This window comes from Dermochelys coriacea, chromosome 7 (genome assembly GCF_009764565.3).
Source record: "Dermochelys coriacea isolate rDerCor1 chromosome 7, rDerCor1.pri.v4, whole genome shotgun sequence".
Lineage (NCBI taxonomy): Eukaryota > Metazoa > Chordata > Testudines > Dermochelyidae > Dermochelys > Dermochelys coriacea.
Window position 1 is genome coordinate 80,779,317 of NC_050074.1, and position 24,089 is coordinate 80,803,405.

At 45.0% G+C, this 24,089-nt stretch overlaps 1 protein-coding gene across 5 annotated transcripts in view; it reads right to left on the reverse strand.

Moving 5' to 3' along the window:
- CTNNA3 (catenin alpha 3) overlaps window positions 1–24,089 on the reverse strand; it is an 889,777-nt gene that overhangs the window by 214,734 nt on the left and 650,954 nt on the right. For all 5 annotated transcript variants that reach the window (XM_043518063.1, XM_038411313.2, XM_043518062.1 and 2 more), the window contains one exon: window positions 15,125–15,325. In XM_043518063.1, the coding sequence (XP_043373998.1) occupies window positions 15,125–15,325 (201 nt within the window). The remainder of the gene's footprint in view (window positions 1–15,124; window positions 15,326–24,089) is intronic.

Genomic DNA, 24,089 nt, shown 5'->3' on the forward strand with positions numbered 1-24,089 from the left:
CCACAAAATGGTAGGTGAATAGTCCAAGACCTGTAATCATACTGTTCAGTCCGCTCTTTCCATAGATTTTTAAGTAAAAAGTAGTGAATATTTTTTTAAATTCTAATTCGCAGTAAATACTTGGCCAATTGGCCCTAGTACATTTACAGTAAGTATACTTTTACAGTCAAAATATCGTATAATAAAATCCTTGTCTGCCTCAAACATCCATCCATCAGTAAATAACAATCCAAAGAATACCCTTCAAATCCTGCCCAAAAAATCTTCAACCTCCTATGAAGTGATTATATTAGTGGCATGCTAAGCCCCGCTTTGTTGCTAGGAAGGAACTCCTTCAGCGAAGGAAATGTCTCTACAAGAGGCAAGAGAAACAGAGGGGGTGATTAAATGTAAGGGGTGCTGATTGTGCTGTACACACTGTGCACAACACACTTCAAATGGTGACTGACTGCCAATAGACATAAAAGCGATTGTCAGTTAGATTTAGTTACTTTCACTTTTCTGCAGCAAGAATGGAAGGCTGAAAAAAGGTCCAGGATAGTCTTTTTAATGTGGGTCAGAATTTACAAAGCCTGGCCACAGTAATAGCTGTGTCTAACCCTTGGTACAGAAAGAATGCTGTGTTTCTCAAAGGTCTTGATGTACCAGGCCTAAGAAAGAAAACAACTCTCGTACAATGGATGAAGATTTGTAATATCGAATAAAAATGGCCTCTCTCCACAAACTATCAAAAGCAGTATCTCTGTAGGCTTTCCTAGGTACAAATGCTTCCATGGAAATAATTGCCAGCAAAGATTAATATGAAAGGGCAACAAAAGCAGAATACAAGTAAACACAAGAACGGGTATGTTGCTGTTTAGAAGTCATTTGGACCACTGCTGTGAATCCTGTGAAAGGGGTTTTGGAAAAATAAACATAGCCTTAAGAAAAAACTTTATAACAAACAATTCTGCTGAAAAAAGGATTTAAAACATTTATCCCTGCATCTACCTTAATGTATCACATTAAATCAAAAAGATTGATTGTACAGGGTGTATTGGAGTGCTTCAGCTATGTTTTTGTACTTTTGTATTTCAGATAAGTTCTCTCCACCAACATTTTGGACACTTGCACCAGAGAGGTATTTGCACTTCTTTATAAAAATACTAAAACTGTTAGCACTAAATATTGTTTAAAAAGTAAACACGCACACTAAAGATGGTACAAGAAGCTTTGTGGATTTTGAATTGTTTTAAGAATTGTACAAAACTAGATGTTTTTATTTTTGTAAAAATGTGACAGGGCTAGGCCAGATGGCTATGGAAGAGTAGTCCTTTTGGGATCCGGGAAGTGGGCAGGCGAAGCCCGTCCACCGCTAAAGAATCCCCCTCAACTGAGAAGGGGATCCACAGGACCTAGATTACAAATAATTCCGGGGGACAACTAATGAAATAACAGGGACAGGAGTGTCGTCAAAGGGTCAAATGAAGGGAACTGGACGGGGACACCGAGCAGAGAAACCCAGACAGCGCCCACTGCTCCTCAAAGGCATCAAGGGAGTCAGAGGACGCCGCCCAGAGGAACTCTGCCTGGATGCGTGAACGGACCGAGGATCGGAAATAGGCCCCACAGTCACAGGAGACGCCATTGGCCAACCCCCTCACTCTGGTTTTATAGATGGCCATTTTAGCTAGGGCCAGGAGGAGGTTGACCAGGAGATCCCATGAGTTGGATCCCGTGGATCCATGGATAGGGAGTGCATAAATAAGAAGGTGAGGGGAAAAGTGCAACCAAAAGCGTAATAAAATATTGGTGAGAAGCCAAAATAGGAGCTGCAGCCTGGCACAATCCAGGTATATATGTGCCAGGGTTTCCCTCACGCTGCAAAAGGGACAGGTGTCTGGGATTGAGGTGAACTGCGCCAAGTACACGCTTGTGCTCATGGCTCCGTGAAGGAGCCACCAACTGACATTCCCGGCGGGTCTCGGGAATATAGGCTGGCCCACCGGGGCTCATCACCCTCCAAAGGAGGTCCTGCCATTTTGTATTGGGGAGAGACACGAGGGTGAGGGCGTGAAGGGTATGGAGCACGACCGTGTATATATGTTTTCTTGACACGGTTTGAAAGCGGACCGACTGCATCTTGTGCAGCCGGCTTACAGTGAAGGGGTGAGGGGGTCGCTTGGGTCCACAGAGCAGGGGTCCAATTAAAAGGTCCGGTGGGCCTGTGGTAGGGGATGGGCGGGGCGTGCCTTTGTGCAGGACCCAGTCGAGATAAACCCGAGCAGCGGGTGGCAAAGCAGCCTTCACCTCCTGAAGTATGCGCCGGTGAGTACAAGGTCTGGAGAGCCCCATGCTCTGAGTGAGCATCAGGGGATCCAGCCAGTCTCCCCGGTCATAGTCCAGGAGGTCTCCGACTCTTGTGACCTCTGCCAGGACCAACCTCTGGTGCACGGAGCGGGACTCCGCCACCTGCACACGGAGCTGGGGGTTGTGTAGCAGGGGCTCCGTGAGGAGATCTGCCCCCTCGGTGGCCGCCATGGACCTGGTTGTTGAAAAGAGTTTCCAGGTCCAGAGGAGGTCTTGGTAGAAGACTGGCAGCCCGGAGAGGTCTCGCGGAAGACCTCTCGGATGGAGATAAAGGAGCTGCCGGTCGTATCGGACCCCTCGGAAGCGGCGCAGGACGGCGTGCACCAGTATGCTCCACGACAGACTACCTGCACCATAAAGGAGCCTCTGCAGGGCCTGGAGGCGGAAGACATGGACCTGAGTAAGCGGACATTTCAGGCCCTGCCCTCCCTCCTCCAGGAGTAGATGGAGAACCCCTGCAGGGACCCAGTGCAGTCCTGACCAAAAGAACTCCAGAATCGATGTCTGGAGGTTGGCCAGGAAACCCGGGGCTGGGACCAGGGTGATGAGCCGGTACCAGAGTATGGACAGGACTAGTTGATTAAGCACCAGCGCTCTCTCTTGAAGGGAGAGGCACCGGAGTAGTCCTGTCCATTTCTGGAGCCAGTTCTGTCACCCGACCTCTAAATTCTGCCAGTTTTCAGGTGGAGAGGGATGCGTGGCAGAAAGGTAAATGCCGAGATAGAGCAGCGGACCCGTGCTCCACCGCATGGCCTGAAGCGCGGGTGGGAGGGAGCTCGTCTGCCGCCAGTCTGCTACCACCAAGCCAGAGCTCTTGACCCAGTTGACCGGTGTGGAGGAGGCTGCCGAATAAATGGTCTGGCAAGCCTCCACCCGCGCCAAGTTGCCCAGGTCCTGGACCACGAGGAGCACGTCATCAGCATACGCCGACAGGACCAGCCGCAGCTCCAGCTCCCGCAGCACCAACACTGTCAACCTCCTTCGGAGGAGACAGAGGAAGGGCTCGATCGCCAGAGCGTACAGCTGGCCTGAGAGGGGGCACCCCTGCCGTACTCCTCGCCTGAAGCTGACCGGTTCGGTCAGGGTCCAGTTGAGCCTGACCAGACACTTTGCGGAGGCGTACAGCGCCCGGAGAAAACCACAAACTGGGGTCCGAAGCCAAATGCTTGCAGAGTGCTCAGGAGATACCCGTGATCCACCCTGTCGAATGCCTTCTCCTGATCTAAGGACAGGAGGGCAAATGACAGACCATCCCTACACCCAAGTTCCAAAAGGTCCCAGACCAGATATAGGTTGTCGAAGATGCTGCGGCCGGGATGGTGTAGGTCTGGTCTGGGTGGACCACATCCGCCAGCACGGATCCTAGCCGCAGCGAGATTGCTTTTGCCAAGACTTTGTAGTCCGTGCTGAGGAGTGAGACGGGACGCCAATTTCGTAAATCGCGGAGGTCCCCCTTCTTTGGCAATAAGGCGAGCACGGTTTGCTTGCACGAAAGAGGGAGGACCCCGCTCTGAAAAGACTCAGCCCAGACGGTGACTAGGTCTGGGCCGAGGACGTCCCAGAACACACGGTAGAACTGCACAGGCAGCCCGTCCATGCCCGGAGATTTATTGGTGGGCATGCGACGGAGGGCTTCCAAGAACTCGGCCAGAGTGAGAGGCAGCTCTAGGTGGTCTCGGTCGCCCGCGCTGAGCACTCTGCAAGCGTTAGGATTGGTCGGATCCGGGGGGGAAAAGACTTGCGTAGAAGGCTCTCACCCTCCCGCACATCTCCACCAGAACTGTGAGGGGGGTGCCATCTTCTGCCAGTAGGCAGATGACATGTTTCTTAGCCCCCCTCTTTTTCTCCAGGGCGTAGAAGAAGCGGGAGCCGCGATCCATCTCCTGAAGGAGACAGATGCGGGATCGAACAAAGGCACCCCGAGCCCGATGGTCCTCGAGGGCCCAGAGCTCCTCCCGCTTCTCCCAGCACGCTCTGCGGAGGGGTGGATCCTCGGGGTTGGCGGCCAGATGGCTCTCCAGCTCTAAGACCTCCCGTTCCAACTGCTCTATCGCCGCATCCCTCCGTTGGCTGGCGCCCCCGGTGTAGTTACTGCAGAAGAGCCGGGCGTGCACCTTCCCTAGGTCCCACGACTGCCGCGCTGAGGGAAAGGCACGCCGCTGCACTCGCCAGGCCAGCCAGAACTCCCGGAAGGACACCACGAAGCTCGCATCCTCCAACAAGCTGTTGTTGAAATGCCAGTAGGCTGGCCCCGGCCTCTCCGTGCAAAGGGAGGCTGTCACGGTGGCTAAGTGATGGTCTGAAAATGGGGCCGGCCGGACGCTGGAGGAGTGAGCTCGTGAAAGATGGAAGTGTGATAAATAAATGCGGTCCAATCGGGAGTGGCTTGACCGATGGGCCTCCACCCGGACAAAGGTGAATGTGGAAGTGTCATCCGGCTGGTGGTCGTACCAGATGTCCACCAGGGAGTGGTGTTCGACAATTTCCTGGAGGACAGCGGTGGCAGCCGGGCTCTGCTCGGTCCCCGAGCGGTCCCGCTTCTCGAGGGTGATGTTAAAGTCCCCTCCCAGGACCAGGCACTCATGAGGATCCAAGGTGCCGAGGAAGGCGGACACCTGCTGATAGAATTGCAGCTGCTCCGGGCTCGCTGCATAGATGTTAATGAGGTTGACTACGAGCCCCTCCATGCGGACCCGGAGGTGCAGCAGGCGGCCAGGCACAGCCTTGGCGACCCACAGCACCTCGGGCCGTAGGTCGGGGCAACAGGGTTGCCACTCCAGCCGTATGAACTGTGAGATGGCTAAAGTAGACCCTGTCCCCCCAGTCCAGCCACCAGCTGTCTTCGGCAGTTGGATCCGTATGGGTCTCCTGCAGGAAAACCACAGAGTACCCCCCCTCTCGAAGGAAGGAGAGTACCTGGGACCTGTGGAGACCCATCCTAAAACCACAGGTGTTAAATATTGTGATGGAAAGAGGTGCCATGAGGAGTGTTGGGAGGGATCCTCACCGGCAGGGACGCTCGCGGTTCCCGACGGGCCATGCAGCAGTCCATGACCTACCCCGTAGGTGAGTAAGGAGTCATGGAAGAGGCGGACCCGCTGGTAGGCCACGGCACCCTGCCTCCGGGTCCTTTTACCCTCCCCCACGAGGGCCCTTGTGGCCCGGAGGATTTGATTAAAGTCCCCCCCATCGCTGGAGAGCAAGCTGTACTTTGTTGCAGGAGCCACGTACGTCTTCTAAAAACTCCCGCAACTCCTCTCACAGCGCATGGGGGGGTGGGGTTATGGATTCCTGGTTACTCCCCGACAGGGCCCTTGGTACAGCCCCATGGCCCACTGAGATGGGCAGACAGGGTGCAGACCCCCGACGGGGTTCCTGATGGGTTGGTGCCACTAGGCCCGCCTCAAACGCTGGGGCGATAGGGGGCGATGGAGAGAAGAGAGCAGCCCCTGGTGGGTTGGGACGGCTAAACACAAAGACCACTCCCTGGGGGTCATCTATTGGAAAAGGGAAAGAGACAGCCCCAAGGGCGGCGATAACATCTCGGAAGGTGGACGGGATAGGGACAGGGGCAGGGGCAGGGTTAGAGGCGAGATTCTGGGCAGGGAGAGGGCTCTCAGTGATGCCAGGCGCAGGCTCTATGGTGGATTTGGCAGCCACGGCATCAGGAGGTGGACTCTCTTCTGTAGGGCCCCCTCCCGGGAAGGAGGTCGAATGCTCCTCACCAACGAGGGGTGCCCCTGGTGGCTCAGGTCCTGGCTGCGTGGCACTGGCCAGTGCCTCAACAGGCTTGGCGGCTCTCAGCGGGGTGCCATCTGCAGCTGGGTTGATGGAGGAGTCCAGGGGCTCCTCGGAGGTGGGAGCGGAAGCAACGGTTAGGGGGAGGGAGCATGGGGAGAGGGGGGCTGGAGTAAAGTCGCCCAGATCGAGGCCCGCTGGCATAGGGTCATCCTCCCCGTGGGTAACTGGGGTCAGACCCAGGGCCTCGATCTCCTCATATATGGATGGGAAATCATTTTCCGCCACCCCAGGATTTTCCCCTGGCGCGACGGTCGCCTCGGGGCACGCTGAGGTTTCAGATGGCACGCGGGCAGGGGGGGCTCCCTCGGGGGCCTCGGAGGGGAGGGACTCCTGTGGAGGGGAGATACTGCCTTCCAGTGCTGCCACATCTTCCCCAGCCGGCACCGGTGGATGGAACACACCTGTGGGTAAAGCGGAAGGCTCGGCATCAGTGCCCCCCTTCCTGGTCTTCCGGGGGGCCTCCGCATCAAATGGAAGGAGCGGAACTCGAGCCTTCCGCTTGCCCTGCTTCCCCTGGACTAGGGCCCAGCCCTCCATGGCATCATCCGGGGGCTGGCTAGCAGGGGTCATGTCGGGGGCAGAGGCGATGGCTCGGTGCCTCGAGGGGATAACGGTGGGGCAGCACAAGGGAGGGTAGATTCCCCTTGGGGCGGGCCCTCTCCCATGCCCGGCGGTGTCCCTGCCACACCCTCCTCCACAGGCCCCGCCAGATTGTAAGCAGTGGGGCGGGGCTCTCCAGCTCATCTGGGCATAGTTGGGGAGGTGTCCCTTGGGCCTGAGCAGGAGCAATGGTGGACTTGGAAGGAGGAGGGGTGGTTTTGGGCGCCGGGCAGCCAGGGGGATTGGAAGGTCCCATGCTCCCTTATCTACCTCGCGGGGGTCGCATTAGCCATGCATAATTACACCAGGCCAGTGAGAATAAATGGAGCAGAGACTACAGCGCTTGTGGACTCTGGGAGTGCTATCACCCTCATATCGGGTAAGCTGGTAAAAAATAGTCAGCTGCTACAAGCCAAACGCGTAGCAGTGACGTGCGTGTATGGGGCTGTGAGCCATTACCTCACCATCCCAGTGGAGATAGAGGTTCAGGGAAACCCCATTGAGCCGTGGGTGTAGTTCCTAAACTCCCATATCCTGTAGTCATTGGGAGGGACTATCCAGGGTTTGATAATTTACTCCACCCGGAGAGGCTGGAGGGAGGTGGGGATCCTGATGACAGCGACTCGTCACTGGGGGAATGTCAACCCCAATGTTCGCTGAGATTTCTCAGGATCTGTTCTCAGCCCCCCGAAAAACCCAGAAGACAAAAAAGGAGAGGAAGGCCGTGAAGGCCTTGGGAATCCAGATCCTGAGCCAGTGCCAGAAGACCTCCCTAGTAGACAGATGGACACAAGCAGCCAACAGAGAAACTTCCACCACAGAAGGTGAGCCAGAAGCTGCCCCCAGCCATGATGGCAGCGAGCCATTGGAAGAAGCAGAAGAAGGCCCCTGGGAGCTTGGGCAGGTTAGTCTCAGGAGACAGACTTTTGGGCAGGACCAGGCAGAGGACCCCAGATATGATAACGCCAGGAAAGAGGTGGCCGAGATTGATGGGATACCCATGGATGGGAAGGTCTGGGGTCCTGGACCTTACTTTATAGTGAAGAAAGATCTCCTGTACCGTGTGGTGCAAATGCAGGAGCAAGAGATACAACAACTTCTAGTGCCACAAAAACATCAAAAAGCCATATTGAGTCTCGCCCACAGTCACCTGTTTGGAGGACACCTAGGGGTAGAGAAAACCCAGGCATGGATCCTGTGGAGGTTCTTCTGGCCAGGAGTACATGAAGATGTCCGGCGATACTGCACCTCTTGTCCGGAGTGTCAGTTACATAGCCCTCGCCCGCACTTGTGGACTCCTTTGATACCTCTTCCAATAATAGAGGTTCCTTTTGAACAGATAGCCATGGATCTGGTAGGGCCCCTAGAGAAGACAGCTCGGGGCCACCAACATGTGCTTGTTGTACTGGACTATGCAACCTGGTACCCGGAAGCTGTTCCCCTGCGCAACACAGCTTCCAAGACAATAGCTAAGGAGCTAGTACAGATCTTTGCCTGGTTTGGGCTACCCAAGGAGATATTGACTGATCAAGGGACACATTTCATGTCCAAGTTGATGAAAGATCTCTGTTCATTGCTCCATGTACAAGCCCTACGGACCTCTGTATACCACCCGCAACAGATGGCCTTGTGGAAAGGTTCAATAGGACCCTCAAGGCCATGATCAGGAAAGTGGTGAGCTGGGATGGGAAAGATTGGGATACTCTATTGCCTTACCTCATGTTCGCCATCCGGGAGGTTCCGCAAGCCTCCAGGGGTTTCTCTCCATTCGAACTACTATATGGGTGCCACCCTCGGGGCATATTGGATATAGCCAGAGAAGCCTGGGAAGAGAAGCCAAATCCCGGAAGGAACAGAGTTGAGCATGTACTGCAGATGAGAGATCGGATAGCCCGAGTTATGCCCATTGTACGGGAACACTTGGAGAGAGCACAGGAGACCCAATGAACCCATTATAACCCCAAGCGAAGCTTCGACAATTCCAACCAGGGGATCGGGTGATGGTACTGGTGCTCTCAGTAGAAAGTAAACTGTTGGCCCAGTGGCAGGGACCCTACGAAATAATCAAAGCTGTGGGAGAGGTGAACTATAAGGTGTGGCAGCCAGGCCGCTGGAAATCGGAGCAAATTTACCACATCAATCTTCTAAAACCTTGGCACGATCGAGAGACATGCTTAGTCATGCAGGAGACCCTTCCCCAGGAGGATAACTTACATGAGCAAGTGAGGATATCATCCGACTTGAGGCCGATCCAAAAGATCGAGGCAGCCGACATGATTAATCGCAACAGAGATGTGTTCTTTACAAAACCAGGGCGGACAACTGAGACCTATCACCATATCCGCACGATCCCCGGAGCCAAGGTAACATTGAGACCTACCGAATCCCAGCAGCCAAAAGAGAGGAAATCAAGGCCAAAGTAAAGAAAATGTTAGAATTAGGGGTTATTGAAGAATCTTGCAGTCAGTGGTCTAGTACAATTGTTCTAGTGCCTAAAACTGACGGTACCATGAGATTCTGTAATGACTTTCACCGACTGAATGAAATATCCCAGTTTGATGCATACCCCATACCACGCATCGACAAACTGGTTGACTGACTGGGTAGTGCCCAATTCTTGACTACACTGGATCTGACAAAAGGGTACTGGCAGATTCCTCTGACCAAAGAAGCTAAAGAAAAGACAGCATTCTCCACCCCGGATGAGCTATTCCAGTACACCATCCTCCCTTTTGGGCTACATGGGGCCCCAGCCACATTCCAATGCCTCATGGATAAACTGCTGCACCCCCATACTTGTTATGCAGCTGCATAGCTAGATGATGTCATCATCCATATGCCAGACTGGGGAACCCACTTGGAGAAAGTTGAGGTAGTACTGTGCACCTTAAGGCGGGCTGGCCTCACTGCTAATCCCGCTAAGTGCACCATAGGGCTAACAGAGGCTAGGTACCTGGGATATATTGTGGGAAGGGGCATAGTGAAGCCCCAAATGAATAAGCTAGAGGTAATTCAAAACTGGCCCCGGCCAACCCGAAAGAAGCAGGTCCGTGTGTTCCTAGGCATGGTAGGCTACTACCGACGGTTTATTCCCCACTTCGCCACTAGGGCAAGTCCCCTAATGGACCTGGTGAAGGCCCGAGGTCCAGACATGGTAAAGTGGACCGACGCAGCAGAGGGGGCATTTACAGACCTTCGGACGGCCCTCTGTAATGACCCCATACTCATAGCCCCAGACTTTAACTGGGAATTTGTTTTACAAACAGACACTTCCGAGGTAGGGTTGGGAGCAGTTCTGTTGCAAATGGTGGGAGAAGAGGAACACCCGATCCTCTACCTAAGCAGAAAGCTTCTCCCAAGAGAACAGAAATATGCAGTAGTCGAGAGAGAATGCCTTGCTGTCAAATGGGCTATGGAGACACTGCTTTATTACCTCTTAGGCCGGCGATTTACTCTTGTGACAGACCATGCACCCCTCCACTGGATGCAGCGGAATAAGGAAAAGAATGCAAGGGTCACCAGGTGGTTCTTATCCCTCCAACCATTCCAGTTCCGCATACGGCACAGGGCTGGATGCCACCATGGCAATGCTGATGGTCTGTCACGAGCATACTGCCTGGCGTCCCAAGTTGCCCAACTCTATGGTGTTGAGCAGAGGGGGGGATATGTGATGGGGCAAGGCCAGATGGCTATGGAAGAGTAGTGGGAGATAGATATATTAGCTCCAGGCTAAACAAATCCCTAGTACCAGGATAAAAGTGAAATGGCAGCTGCTCCAGGTCAATTCAGACAGCTGCGGCCAATTAAGAACTTTCCAGAAGGCAGAGAGAACGCTAGGTTGATTGGGACACGTGAAGCCAATTGGGGCTGGCCGAAACTAGTTAAAAGCCTCCCAGTTAGTCAGGTGGGAGTGCATATCAGGACCTGTGGGAAGAAGTTGCATGGTTGGAGAGGCTGAGTACTACACACCATATCAGGCACAAGGAAGGAGGCTCTGAGGTAAGGGTGAAGTGGAGTTTGAGGAAGTGAGGGCTGCTGTGGGAGAAGTAGCCCAGGGAATTGTACATGTCATGTTTCTAAAAGGTCAGCTACCATAGCTGATACTATTAGGGTCCCTGGGCTGGAGCTTGGAGTAGAGGGTGGGCCCGGGCTCCCTCCCCCACTTTGCCCCCTGATTAATCACTGAGACTGGGAGACAACAGAGACTGTGCAAGGAAGGATCATTTCTCCTCACCTCCCTCGCTGGCTTATGATGAAAATGGCTCAGTAGACTGTGACTCGTGTCTCTAGAGAAAGAAGGGTTACGTGGAGGATCACAGTGAGCCTCTGAAGCTAGCGATATCCGCCAGGAAACGCGGGACCCACGGAGGCAAGGACAGAGCTTTGTCACACTGTATACAATCACTTACGAAATGGAGTGTGAATCTAATTTTTAAAAGTTTTTAATTATCCAGTGTAAATATGAAGCCTCTAATAAAAACGTGTCTTAAGAACATAAGAATGGCCCTACTTATTATGGCTACAGACCAAAGGTCCATCTAGCCCAGTATCCTGTCTTCCAACAGTGGCCAGTGCCAGGTGCCCCAGAAGGAATGAACAGTTAGATGTAGATTCCAAAGCATCTTTTGTGTTCTTTGCAACTTACAGTGGACATTGGTTGAGTTTTGGACATTGCTCTGATAGAATGTGCTGCCACCAACTCAGAAAGGGTGGTGATAGGACTGAATGTAAAGATTCCTGGACTGCCTCTAACAGAAGGATATTGGACTCCCTGGTTGCTAAACCCTTCCAAGGACTACAGAGAGGCAATGTTCTCCCAGATTTCCAGCCAGTAGAACAAAATTGAAAGAGAAAGAGGATTGCTAGTATTTTATAAGGCTTTCTGTAGATCTACTCAAAGAGGTTTTAAATGAGTTCATAGAATCATAGAATATCAGGATTGGAAGAGACCTCAGGAGGTCATCTAGTCCAACCCCCTGCTCAAAGCAGGACCAATCCCCAATTTTTTGTCCCAGATCCCTACATGGCCCCCTCAGGGATTGAACTCAAAACCCTGGGTTTAGCAGGCCAACACTCAAATCACTGAGCTATCCCTCCCCATCTGTGGATACAAATGAGCCCATTGATTTTACTGTGAAATAGCATATCTACTCTCATAACAATAATTTGTATATTGTCCAACATACAAATGTGTTTTCTTGGCTAACACTGTAAATAGTGTTCCTGCTTATTTTTTGTACACTTGGTATGTTAGCATAAAGTAATAAATATTTCTATTCACCTTACCCTTGTGTCTGATTATTCATAGTTATTCAGACAGTATTAATAACTGGGAAAAGATGGGTCTAACAGTGATCTGCCATCGGAAACATGCTTCATTTGCACTAGATATAGAGGAAGCAGAGAGATCACTACATTGTCCTGGGTAATTTATGCAAACTAAATTAGGAGCTGATGGCAGCATAAATACAAATAACTCTAAGTAAAAACCCACCTGGTTATTGGCTGTTTTTTGCTTGAAGGACCCCACAATGACAATGCTTATTGGGGCAAATTCTGAGTGATTTTGAGCACCTGCCATTTCCACTGAAGTCAAAGTGGGAAAACAACCTCTCAGGATTTCATATTTGTTCACTGAAGAATGTACAAATAATGATAACAATGAAAAATGTATGTTTCTTTTTTTCACTCTTACTGAATAATTTAAGGATATTGGATTCTGATGTTCAATATATTACAAAGAAATTCAAACTCATGACACTGTGCCCAATGTGCCTTGACACAAACCACATTTTCCAACAAAAAAGGCTGTATTTCTTCCTGTCTGTCTTAGATACACCAATTTAGGGATATATACTGTCACTGCAGTGCAACAGAACAGAAATCAGTGTCAGTTCCCACAGTATTTAAACATTACCCATCCGCAAGGAGAAAGGGCTGAGATTGTACCAGAAAAAAGACGGCTGTGCTTCTCTATAGCTCGTTTATTTGGTTATTTGTCTTTGTTGTTTCATTTAAGAGGTAATGAGAAAAGTGTGTTGTTCTACAATTTCTTAGGCTTTCTCCTCATCAAAATGTCAGAGGAAAAACAAAGGCTATGTTTATTTCAAGCTCTATACATCATCATACCCACTTTTTGCAACTTCTTAGGACCTCAGTCTACTCCTGTTCCCAATGTATGCAGCTCCAACTTAGACCTATTTGAGCTGATAGACGCTAAGAATGAGCTCATACAAAATTCCCCTCATTTCTTGAATGTACACTAAGTGAAGTCAGTCAAGCTTAACACATTGAAGACTTTTTTAGGAAACTCTGCTGATGGATGTAGGCTTTAGACATCAACATTTATATAATTAAAGGCTATATTCTAAAGCAGTCTGCACTCACCAGAAAACTGGATAAGGGCAATTTGGTAAGAGGTTGGCTCTTGAAGTCAAATCTAGTCAAAGAACACACAAGTCCTGGGAGTTCCTTTTCATTTGGTGTCTTTTATAGAAGACAAAGGCTTTTCTGTTTAAAAGTTAGATATTAAGGATCCAGTTTACATCCAACAGACTTACAGTGTCCCAATGAAGTGATGGTAGAAATAGGGGGAAGGAGGAAAGGCTGAAGATTCAATTTACTTTCCCCTTATGAAACTTTGCTCACCACAACTGCATGTGATGGCCCCTTTGTCTGGCTGATTGGGACAAAAAATGCTGTTACTCTGTAAGGGCTCTCTCTGCAATTGATGGCAGAGGGGCAAGATTTACCTGGGCAGGGCAAGGAGGAACAGGAAGTTGCTGGACCAGGTTGGGGGGGGCACTGCCCTTCCCAATGACTTTGGTAGGGTATTTATAATCCAGGCAGTTCCAGAGAAGCACTATCTCATTGGGATCAGGCTGTCAATACTCCTCATCCCATCTATGGAATCAGAGTAGAATTGGGCTTTTTTATGATCTGCTCTGGATGTTAAGCTAGTTGCCCTCTTTCCCTGGAGGCTGGTAAGGATTTTTTTCCCCTTGCTGCCAGATTGGCTGAGGCAGTGTAAGTTCTTTCACCTTCCCCACAGTGGGTCAGGGACCTGGTGAGGTGGGCAGAGAGGTTAAGTTAAAATGTAATGACTTAGTCATATAAAACACGTAGCAGACATCCAGTGCAGATACTCATTACAGAAGGGATATGGTGATCAGATAAAATGGATTAGAAGAGGATTTCAAGGAAAGCATCTATTATGGAAGATGGGGAAGGGAGTTCAGGGCTCCTAGTATCTGGGACAGTGTGGAGCCAACCCCACCCTCCACTTCCATTTCAGTCCCCTTCACCCTTATATGAGGTGTTAGGTGGCAGAGTCCCAGCAATAGGCCCAGGTTGGAAAGGGAGAGGGCTGGCAGCAGCTCCCCAAAGAGGTGGGAATGATTAAGTAAATAATGATGACCTGCACTGTACACTATATTGCCAGATACACCCAGATATTTTGGGTGAATAAAGCTGCAGCCTAATTAAACCACATCCAGTGCCTCCTGCCTTTCTTCCAGCACGGCCAGACAAATTATGGAATTTTGTAAGCCTCAAAGGTACCATGTAGGGTAAAATACTTTGTACATTTGTTTTTCATCAATCTTAAATCAGCCTTTAAAGTAGATACTGTAGAAAGTGTTGTACAACAAAGCAATTTAAATCCTTTTATCAATACGGTGGCTTCATCTTCTATTCTTTGACAGGCCCAGCTGAGGACCATATATAAAGGAATTAATAATATATTCTCTCCACTGGATGCACAGGGATCAGACTTTGCATAGCAAAGGAGAGGTGGATATTTAACCATAGTTAATAGTCTCTGTTCATTTCATATAACCATAGATACAACGGGTGATCATAAAAGGGATTGTTCTTCTCTTTTTGAAAAACTTTCAACTTTCCTGTACCTAAAAGGTGGTCCTGCTACACTTGGAGCTCATATTGCTAAGAACTAAAAATATACTTGTTGCTAACACTAAGGGCTCCATTTATACTGCACACAGATTATAAAAGCAAACCTGGGATATCAATGACTTTGTCATGAATATGTTTAAGAAATACGAGGTGGCTGTAAGAACACTGCTAAAAAATGTTGCTTCACTCGTCACAAGCTGGCTAGATGGTGTCACTTAGACTTATATAAGTAATGGTGAAAAGGATTTCTGGTAGGCTAAGAATATTTTTACAAAGATTCAATTTTTAAAGTTGTATGCTGTAATCAGAAAAAGATACTGTGTTTGTTGAGAGGAGATAAAAGAACCCAAGACAAAGTTGGTGTTAACTCATTAGATTATGGAGTTATTCCATTTTAAATCAGTAGCACAAACAGTGTATAACAGAAAAGGAATTAAATTGGTTTTAAATCCAGACTTACCAGTATTTGTCAGATATTGAACATTTTTCATCACTCCTCCAGTGTAAACCCCAGACTCATAACTATCCATTTCACCAGAGACAACATGAGCCACCCTTGCAGCACGCCCTCGGATGGCACCGGCTGCACGATCTAAATCATCAGCATCCTGTTCTCTCAGTGCAAGGATGCACTTGTTTACATCCTCCAGAATGTGGCCTTCTGTGAACAAAATAATAGCTACTTTTTAGATTTGATTCCTTTAGTTGTGATTCCACTCAAAGTCCAACAATGAGTTCATGCTTTCTTGCCAATTTGGATATACTGCACAACACTTACTTAGGCATAAGACTCCAGGTTTTTTTTCTCTTGTGACACCTGATACTTTTCATTTGATATGGTTAAAACTGTTTATTGATATTCGAGTAGTATTCCCCATTTCAGCTGTATGTGCAATACGGTTCCATTTGCTGAGATAGCAATGCAGTAAGGAGTCAGGAATGGTTACAAAGGCCCAAATCTTCAAAGGCATTTAGGAGCCTAACTCCCATCGAAATAAATGGACGTTAAGCATCTAAATACCATTGAGGGTCTGGACCTAAATGTCTAAAACATGAAGGTGTACTGTGTAAACGTCTATGGCAAAGTGCTTTATAAAGAGATGAATTGTGTATCTATAAGAATTGCCATAACTGAATTAATCTTTTCCATGTTCATGGAAATAGGACTATCAGTTTTAAACAATATATATGCTGATGACTTACAAAATTCTCTGCAGGCTAAGCATATCTGGCTATATCTCCATATTTTCCTATATGGCTTGCTGGCAGCTCAAATATAACAATAATAAAACTGAACTTCCTATTTTGCATTCCAAACTTTTTCCCCTTCCTACTTCCACTAATAGCCTAGGTGTCCATTTTTGATTCCTTCCTCTGCTTCTCCTTCCACATGCATGCTAGTACCAAAGCTTGCTATTTCATTCTCCACAAAATATCCAATCTATCAAGAAAAAAACCACAAAACCATTTTTGGATTTCCATGAGTTTGTCCCTGAGATCTCATCTCAATTGATCATCTCCATTTCCTGCTAGGTTAAATACATTCGGTCTTCAAACAAGATAATGAGTCACCTTGGTTATAATCATGTCTTCTGTGATGAGACTGTGAAATGCTTATTTGGTTAGACACTTAGCAGATGCTTCGTTAACTACCAGATGTTTCCTTAACTCACTTCACAAAATGTTGATGGGTCCTCATGTATGTTAAATATCGACTATATGTGAAAGGTAGCAATTACTGTGCTGTATACTTATTTTTGTAGTGTTATGGAGGGATTATCCTATTTTACTGTGTCTACTTACCCTTTTTGTTATATGCTGATTTTGGATGTTTTTATTTTGTTTGAGCCTTTTACTGGGATGGTCATCTTCACCACCAAGCCATTATCTGGTTCAAACCTTAATGCCAAAGGAATTTTTTGACTTTCAAAGGGGCTGTGTATATTTCTGCACTGTATCCTCTATCTTTAGAAAGCTTTCCCTAAGTGTTTAATTCTTTGTGCCATGGATTCCAAGCTTCTTGGAAATGTATATATTATATAGAGGGCTATATTATTATCTATACAGATGTGTGATCTAATACCTGATTACAGTATGGGAAACAGCTACCCTCCTTGACAGTTTCAATTTATATCATTAATTACGTTTATGATTTTTTGTACCATGGCTTTTAATACCATTTTCCTCCTGCTGGCAACAGTAAGGTATATTTATGTTTTATAGACAACTTTTGATTCTCATCTAAAAATAATGTTACAATTAGAGAAGGGGGTGACTTGCAAAGCTCTTCATACAGAAGAGCAAGATTTTTCTTTATTAATTCAAGGACCTCAGAGCTCTCACCTGCCAATTAAGACACTGATTCAGCAAGGTGCTTAAGCATATGGCTAACTTTAAGCATGATAGTAGTCTCACTGACTCCAGTGGAAATACTCATGTGCTTAATTAATGTACTTAATTGGGGCATTAAAGAAATAGATGATTACTCCGCATGAGAAAAATATCTACTATTTTCTTCAAATAAAATAAATGGTTCTTAAAAGTCACAGATAACATGTTTATTGACCTTTACCCTAGAAGTTTCTTTCATATACATCTTGTTATTGAATTACCTCATTTCACACAGAGACCTAAAATGAGCCCTGTTTCTCCGCTCAGATGTATTGTAAAATAATATCAGTAAGAGAGGTTGTGAAAAAAAAACAGATTTTGGTAACACCATTAAGAGTGCCATCAAGAACAGATAGACTCCTACACTACACAATAAAATCATCCAGTTCCTACACCCCACATGCTAATACTGGATGCATGTTGTTGAACACTACATAAAGAATATATCAGTATTAACTTAAACCTTGTATTATTACATGATTATAAAAAGGGAATCATGTCTATAGTCATTTAGAAACCAAAAATAACACACCAGACAAATCCCACCAGCGTATAATCACAAAGTATTTAACTGAATGCAGTGCAGAAACTCCTCAAACATTAAGGACCATCACAAACCTCACCACATTCCACTCCAAGTGCAAGTCACATTTCTTTGACCTTGCTTTCTCTGATATAAACAAAAAGCAACTTATATATAATAAACATCCTACCAAAAGAAGACACTCCACTTCACACACTTCTCCTGGGGAAAGTAAGACAGAACACACACGTGACAGATGTCAGTCATGTCACTTAATGCAGTATGTTGATAACTGAGGTATAAGTACTTATATAGTATAGCATAGAATAGAATAGAAACAGAAAGAGGACCAGGGGATGTGAAAGGATGTCAATTCGAAAAAGAAATCAAACTTAAATATACAGGACAAAAAGTACAATTAGAAAAATTGTCCTTCAGGATCATTAGATTACTAATCACTAATGTCAATTACATTTTACAAACACAATAATTTCTGAAGAAAAAAGCATTAACAATTTAAACAGGACAAATATTTTCTTGGATGTGCATTTTCAGAAGGTTCCTTCAGTTGCCTGAGACATTAATTTCAACATTGCACATAGAAAACAATAATTTAAGTTTATATTTCTTTTGGTTTTACCTTAGGATGCACAAATAATTGATTGGACTGGCAGCTTCTACTTGGGATTAATTTTCTCTCTCTCTCAAGCAAATGGTTTCAAAGTGTCAGCATTTAAAAAACACACACACAAAAGCTAAAAAATGAACATAAAAATGTTTCTGAAAGTGAATGTCTATTAATTAGAAAATTGGCAGAAGGGAGGGATCAGTTTAATTGACGGTTGAAGGTTTTAGCTTACACTAGAATTGATCATCAACTGTCTGGGTAAGAGCTTTATAGCAATATTAAGCCTCCTAGGATATTTATAACTCCTGGGGGAAAACTGAAGGAATTTTCTCCCATTCATTTTAAACTAGGGCTGTCAATTAATCACAGTTAACTCATGCAATTAACTCAAAAAAATTAATCGCGATTAATCACACTGTTAAACAATAGAATACAAATAGAAATTTATTAAATATTTTTGAGGTTTTCTATATTTTCAAATATATCTATTTTGGTTACAACACAGAATGACGTGTACAGTGCTCATTTTATATTATTTTTATTACAAATATTTGCACTGTAAAATGATAAACAAAATATAGTAGTTTTCAATTCACCTCATTCAAGTACTGTAGTACAATCTCTTTATCATGAAAATGCAACTTACAAATGCATTTTTTTTGTTACATATCTACACTCCAAAATAAAACAATATAAAATTTTAGAGCCTACAAGTGCATTCAGTCCAACTTCTTGTTCAGCCATCACTAAGAGAAACAAATATTTACATTTATGGGAGATAATGCTGCCCACTTCTTAATTATAATGTCACCTGAAAGTGAGAACAGGCATTCATATGGCACTGTTGTAGCTGGCATTGCAAGATATTTATGTTCCAGATGTGCTAAAGGTTCATACGTCTCTTCATGCTTTGGCCATAGTTCCAGAGGACATGCTTCTATGCTGATGATGCTTGTTAAAAAAATAATGCATTAATTAAATTTGTGACTGAACTCCTTGCGGTGAAAATTATATGTCTCCTGCTCTGTTTTACTCACATTCTGCCATATATTTCATGTTTTAGCTGTCTTGGATGATGACCTAGCACATGTTGTTTGTTTTAAGAACACTTTCACTGCAAATTTGACAAAATGCAATGAAGATATCAATGTGAGATTTCTAAAGATAGCTAGAGAACTTGATCCAAGGTTTAAGAATCTGAAGTGCCTTCCAAAATCTGAGAGGGATAAGGTGTGGTGTATGCTTTCAGAAGTCGTACAAGAACAACACTCTGATGCAGAAATTACAGAACCCAAGCCACAAAAAAAGAAAATCAATCTTCTGCTGGTGGCGTCTGACTCAGACGATGAAAATGAACATGCGTCAGTACGCATTGCTTTGGATTGTTATCAAGCAGAACCCATCATCAGCATGGACACGTCCTCTGGAATGGTGGTTGAAGCATAAGGGACACATGAATCTTTGGTGCATCTGGCACATAAATATCTTGTGATGCTGGCTACAACAGTGCCATGTGAACACCTGTTCTCACTTTCAGGTGACATTGTAAATAAGAAGAGGGCAGCATTATCCTCTGCAAATGTAAACAAACTTGTTTGTCTGAGCAATTGGCTGAACAAGAAGTAGGACTGAGTGGACTTGCAAGCTCTAAAGTTTTACATTGTTTTATTTTTCAATGCAGTTTTTTGTATATAATTCTACACTTGTAAGTTCAACTTTCATGATAAAGAGATTGCACTACAGTACTTGTATTAGGTGAACTGAAAAATACGATTTCTTTTGCTTTTTACAGTGCAAATATTTGTAATAAAAATATAAAGTGAGCATTGTACACTTTGTAGTCTGCATCCGATGAAGTGAGCTGTAGCTCACGAAAGCTTATGCTCTAATAAATTTGTTAGTCTCTAAAGTGCCACAAGTACTCCTTTTCTTTTTGTAGTCTGTGTTGTATTGAAATCAATATATTTGAAAATTCAGAAAACATCAAATATATTTAAATAAATGGTATTCTATGATGTTTAATAGAGTAATTAATCATCACAATTAATTTTTAATCGCTTCACAGTCCTATTTTAAACCACTTATAATAAATATTGGAGGATCTGGGAGGTTAGCAGTTTGATCATCAACTTTTTGCCTTCATTTTCACCTGTGGATTCCCAATGAAGTTAAAGGAATTGCATGGATGTAAATGAGAGCAATATTTGATCCTGTGTGTCCTGGTTAAAATAATCAACTTCAGTCCAAGATATTCAGACTCAGAACTTCAGCAGGTATAAACCAGTTTAGCTCCACTGAAGCTATGCCAGTGTACACCAGCTGAAGATCTGGCCCATCATGTCAGAACCTGAGCCAAAGTCTATTGAAATCATTGGGAAGATTCCCAATTATTTCAATGGGCTTTGGATCAGGCCCGTACAGTCACAATTGCAGAACAAGGGGAGATCAGTGCTTCAGATCTCAGCTTCATAGTTCATGATCTACCCAACTTAGGCAGACAGTACCTCAGTACACTCACATGTCCATTCATGAGTTACATAAAACTCTCACCAGCTTGAATTGCACCAACATGTTATCTTTTCTTCCCATTAATACTCGATTAACCAAGCTCTATAGCACAGCCCTGTAGCTTACTCTCACCCTTAATATCACATTATTTGATCTGCTTTGCTCCTTATTTTATTTTTTTTTAATGGACATATTTATCTGTGTCTTTTTTAAGTAAATTTTCCTACATTACTTCAGTTTGAACAGGTGACCCACAATTTTAAACGCTGCTGAAGAAAAAACATTCATACATAGATCAAATCTAACTAGATCATTATCCTTGTTTGGCTTAGTAAAACACCACTAATCCATAATGGGAAATTAGCATCCACATGATAATCCCCTCTCTTCATGGCTGTATGCAGTGCGTTCCCTGGAAGAGATGTTCCATCTCCTAGCCATCTTAATGTAGAAACCAAATTGTATCCCCTGCTCAGAACTAAACTTGGAAAAGGCTTGCCACAAGATCTCTTCCAAAGCTGTAAAAACATATTGAGCATAAATTAACACTGAACTGCACGGAATAGCAAACTCACTATTCTTTAACAGGCTAGTTAAAACATAATCCCATAATCCTACCCTAAAGAATTCCTCCCCAGAAGGAACAAAATGTTGCTTTCTTTGGGGGCAGTGACTGACTAGTGCAAAAGCCAGGTGGCCATTCAGACAAAGGAAATTGTCAGATTCCTATTCTGAAACACAGTCAATGTCCACTAATCCTCACAAATAGGACCGTACCAGCACTTAAGTATCTTGAGAAGGGAGCTAGAAAAAAGGAAAAAAAGATACGCTCCTGGCACTATATACAACAGAGGTAAGAATATTAATATAAAGGCAAAGGATGGGGAATAAACTGCATTTTACCCCCTTGCAACAAGAAATGTTTGCTGAGGTCAGTATATCTAATCTCCAGTGCCTACTGAAGTCTGTGTACCCTGTTCAGGGAGTTACTTTGCAGATTTCCTCATAAAATGCATAGGGTTGTTTGGCACTTATAAACGTAGCTTAGTAAATTGTGCTTCGATTTCCTTTGGAGGTCATAAACTTTGGCTCTGATATACATGTTATAAGTCATCTGGTAATATGAGTTTTTGATACTTTCCTTTGACTACTGGATGATGCAGAATTATTGATCTTCTGAAACCCCTGGTGTATTCATATAGGTTTGACATCTCATCTGGCATATAACTGGAAAAATATAGGGGAGCTAGCTGGACAAAATGCTCCTTTATATGCTTTGACCTTGTCTTTTTCTTCATTTTTCCTGGGGCAGAATATCGATCATGGTCTCACAGAATTTGAGAGGGAAACTCCTTTCTTGATTCTTCTCTCACAATCCTCTGGCTAAGATATAGGGAATTTTCCTTCCTTAGCTCATAAAGAACTGGAGAAGGAGAATTTTACCTTTTCTGTTTCTTTGATTTGCTTGTTAGATTTTGAACAATATGACAATATGGGGCAGCTGGACCCTGAGGTCCCATTTCCATGAAAGGGTAACAGATAAAGTGTGTGCCCAGGAAGCATGCCAGAGAGGCCAAAGAAAGAGACAGTCCTGGAGCCAACCCAGACCAAGGGAAGATTAAGTGCAAATGGGTGCAGAATGGTAGGATCCAAACCCAGCAGCCAGGTGAATGTCCTGCGAGTGAGCTTTACCAGCATTGTGACAAGGAATCTATTTGGAAAGCTGTTTGGATGGGGATTCTACAGCGCAAAAGAAATAGCTGTCCTTTAGTGCATGGAGAGAGGCTTGTGCCACACATTAAATACATCAAACAGCTAAGTTGATTGGTTGGCCTTTTTCAGCATGTTTGGCATTTTGAGGAGTAGAGTTGCTTAGAGAGCTGGTAAATAAGTTAGGTAGGTAGGTAGGGTCTACAAACTAACAAGTTACATTCCCACTGACAGAAAAGTAAGGATTCAATTTTCCTTTCTACTTGATCTTCATAAAGGAAGGTCTGAAGATTGCAATTTTATTGCTTTTGGTGAGAAATGACTTAGTCTTGATCAGGCAAAATAAATCTGTTTTCTGCCCCCTCGCCCCCAGCAAGGAAATGGAAAGCTTATAGTTGATGTACTTAATTTTGTATTCAAAAAATAAGATCTAGCTAAGAAATTGTCTGGGTTCACAAAAATATTTGTAAAAAACTGGGAGAGTTTTAGGATTTATTAATTCTTTAGTCTAAAATGCAAAAAAATCAGTTTTCTTACAAAATAGTTTATCTGAGTTATGGGTGGGACAATGGACATTAATGAGATATGGAGCCAGGAATATATAATGAGGTATAGAACTTTTAGTTTCTTATTCAGTTCAAATCTGGTCCAAGTCTGTGGTGAGGAAAAAGCTGTTACAATCTGACAAGCTTTCCAGTTGTCTATGGGGAACAGTGGACTCACTCCAGTTCCTAGTGAATATTTTAAAAACAATACACAGCAGGCACCCTTGTTGATAATCTCAGGGGCAAGGCCAGGGAATGAAGACTTGCTCAGTTCTTCAGGTCAGGGTGAAGAGTATTTAGGAAGCTTGCATCACTTCTGCTTGTGCTATATTTTTTCTGTGGGTAAACAGAGGGCTTCAGTCTGTTCAGCACTTCCCAGGATACTAAATTCACTTTGTAAATGGAAAGTCTATTTCCCTCTGCTACATTAGCAGTTTGTGACTGCAGATTTCTTTATATAATTTTTTAAAATCTCTTTTACAATGTTAACAACAGTGTATACCCTATTATGTTAAATGCCAGCTATTTTAGAGATGTCAATAAAATATTGTCAGAGGATAATGGCCATCTGCCGCTCTTAGATAATTGCTCAGGTGAAGATGCTCATCCCATAGTAACATTCTATTAAAACAGCTTTATGTCTTCTATACCAAACAACAGACATAAATGTGATAAGTCTGTCTGATGCAGTACAATTTGTCCTCTATGCCTTTGTTGAACAGCAGGTAAAAAACTGTCATTTGATCAGCAAAAGCTGGTTTGGGATAGAAACCTCATGGAACCTCCACACAAATATGACAAACTCTTACCTGTGATGAACTCAAAATTTTTCCTAGTGGTAAAATTGATACACATGCACCTTGCATAACATTTACATATGAATTCAAAGTTTCACATATGAATATTTTCAGTCAGTGAAAATCTGTACGTTACTCATTTTCCGGATCAGCTGTCCAGTGATCTGACTGGTTGGTTGATAATAAAAGATATGAAGGTTAAATACAATAGGGTGGCAAGGACTTAATATCTCTGTATAGTATAGATATGAAATTCACTGAGTATAAGGCTATGTTGTACAGAAAGCAACAAATACATAAATGAGTTCTAGCTCACGAAAGCT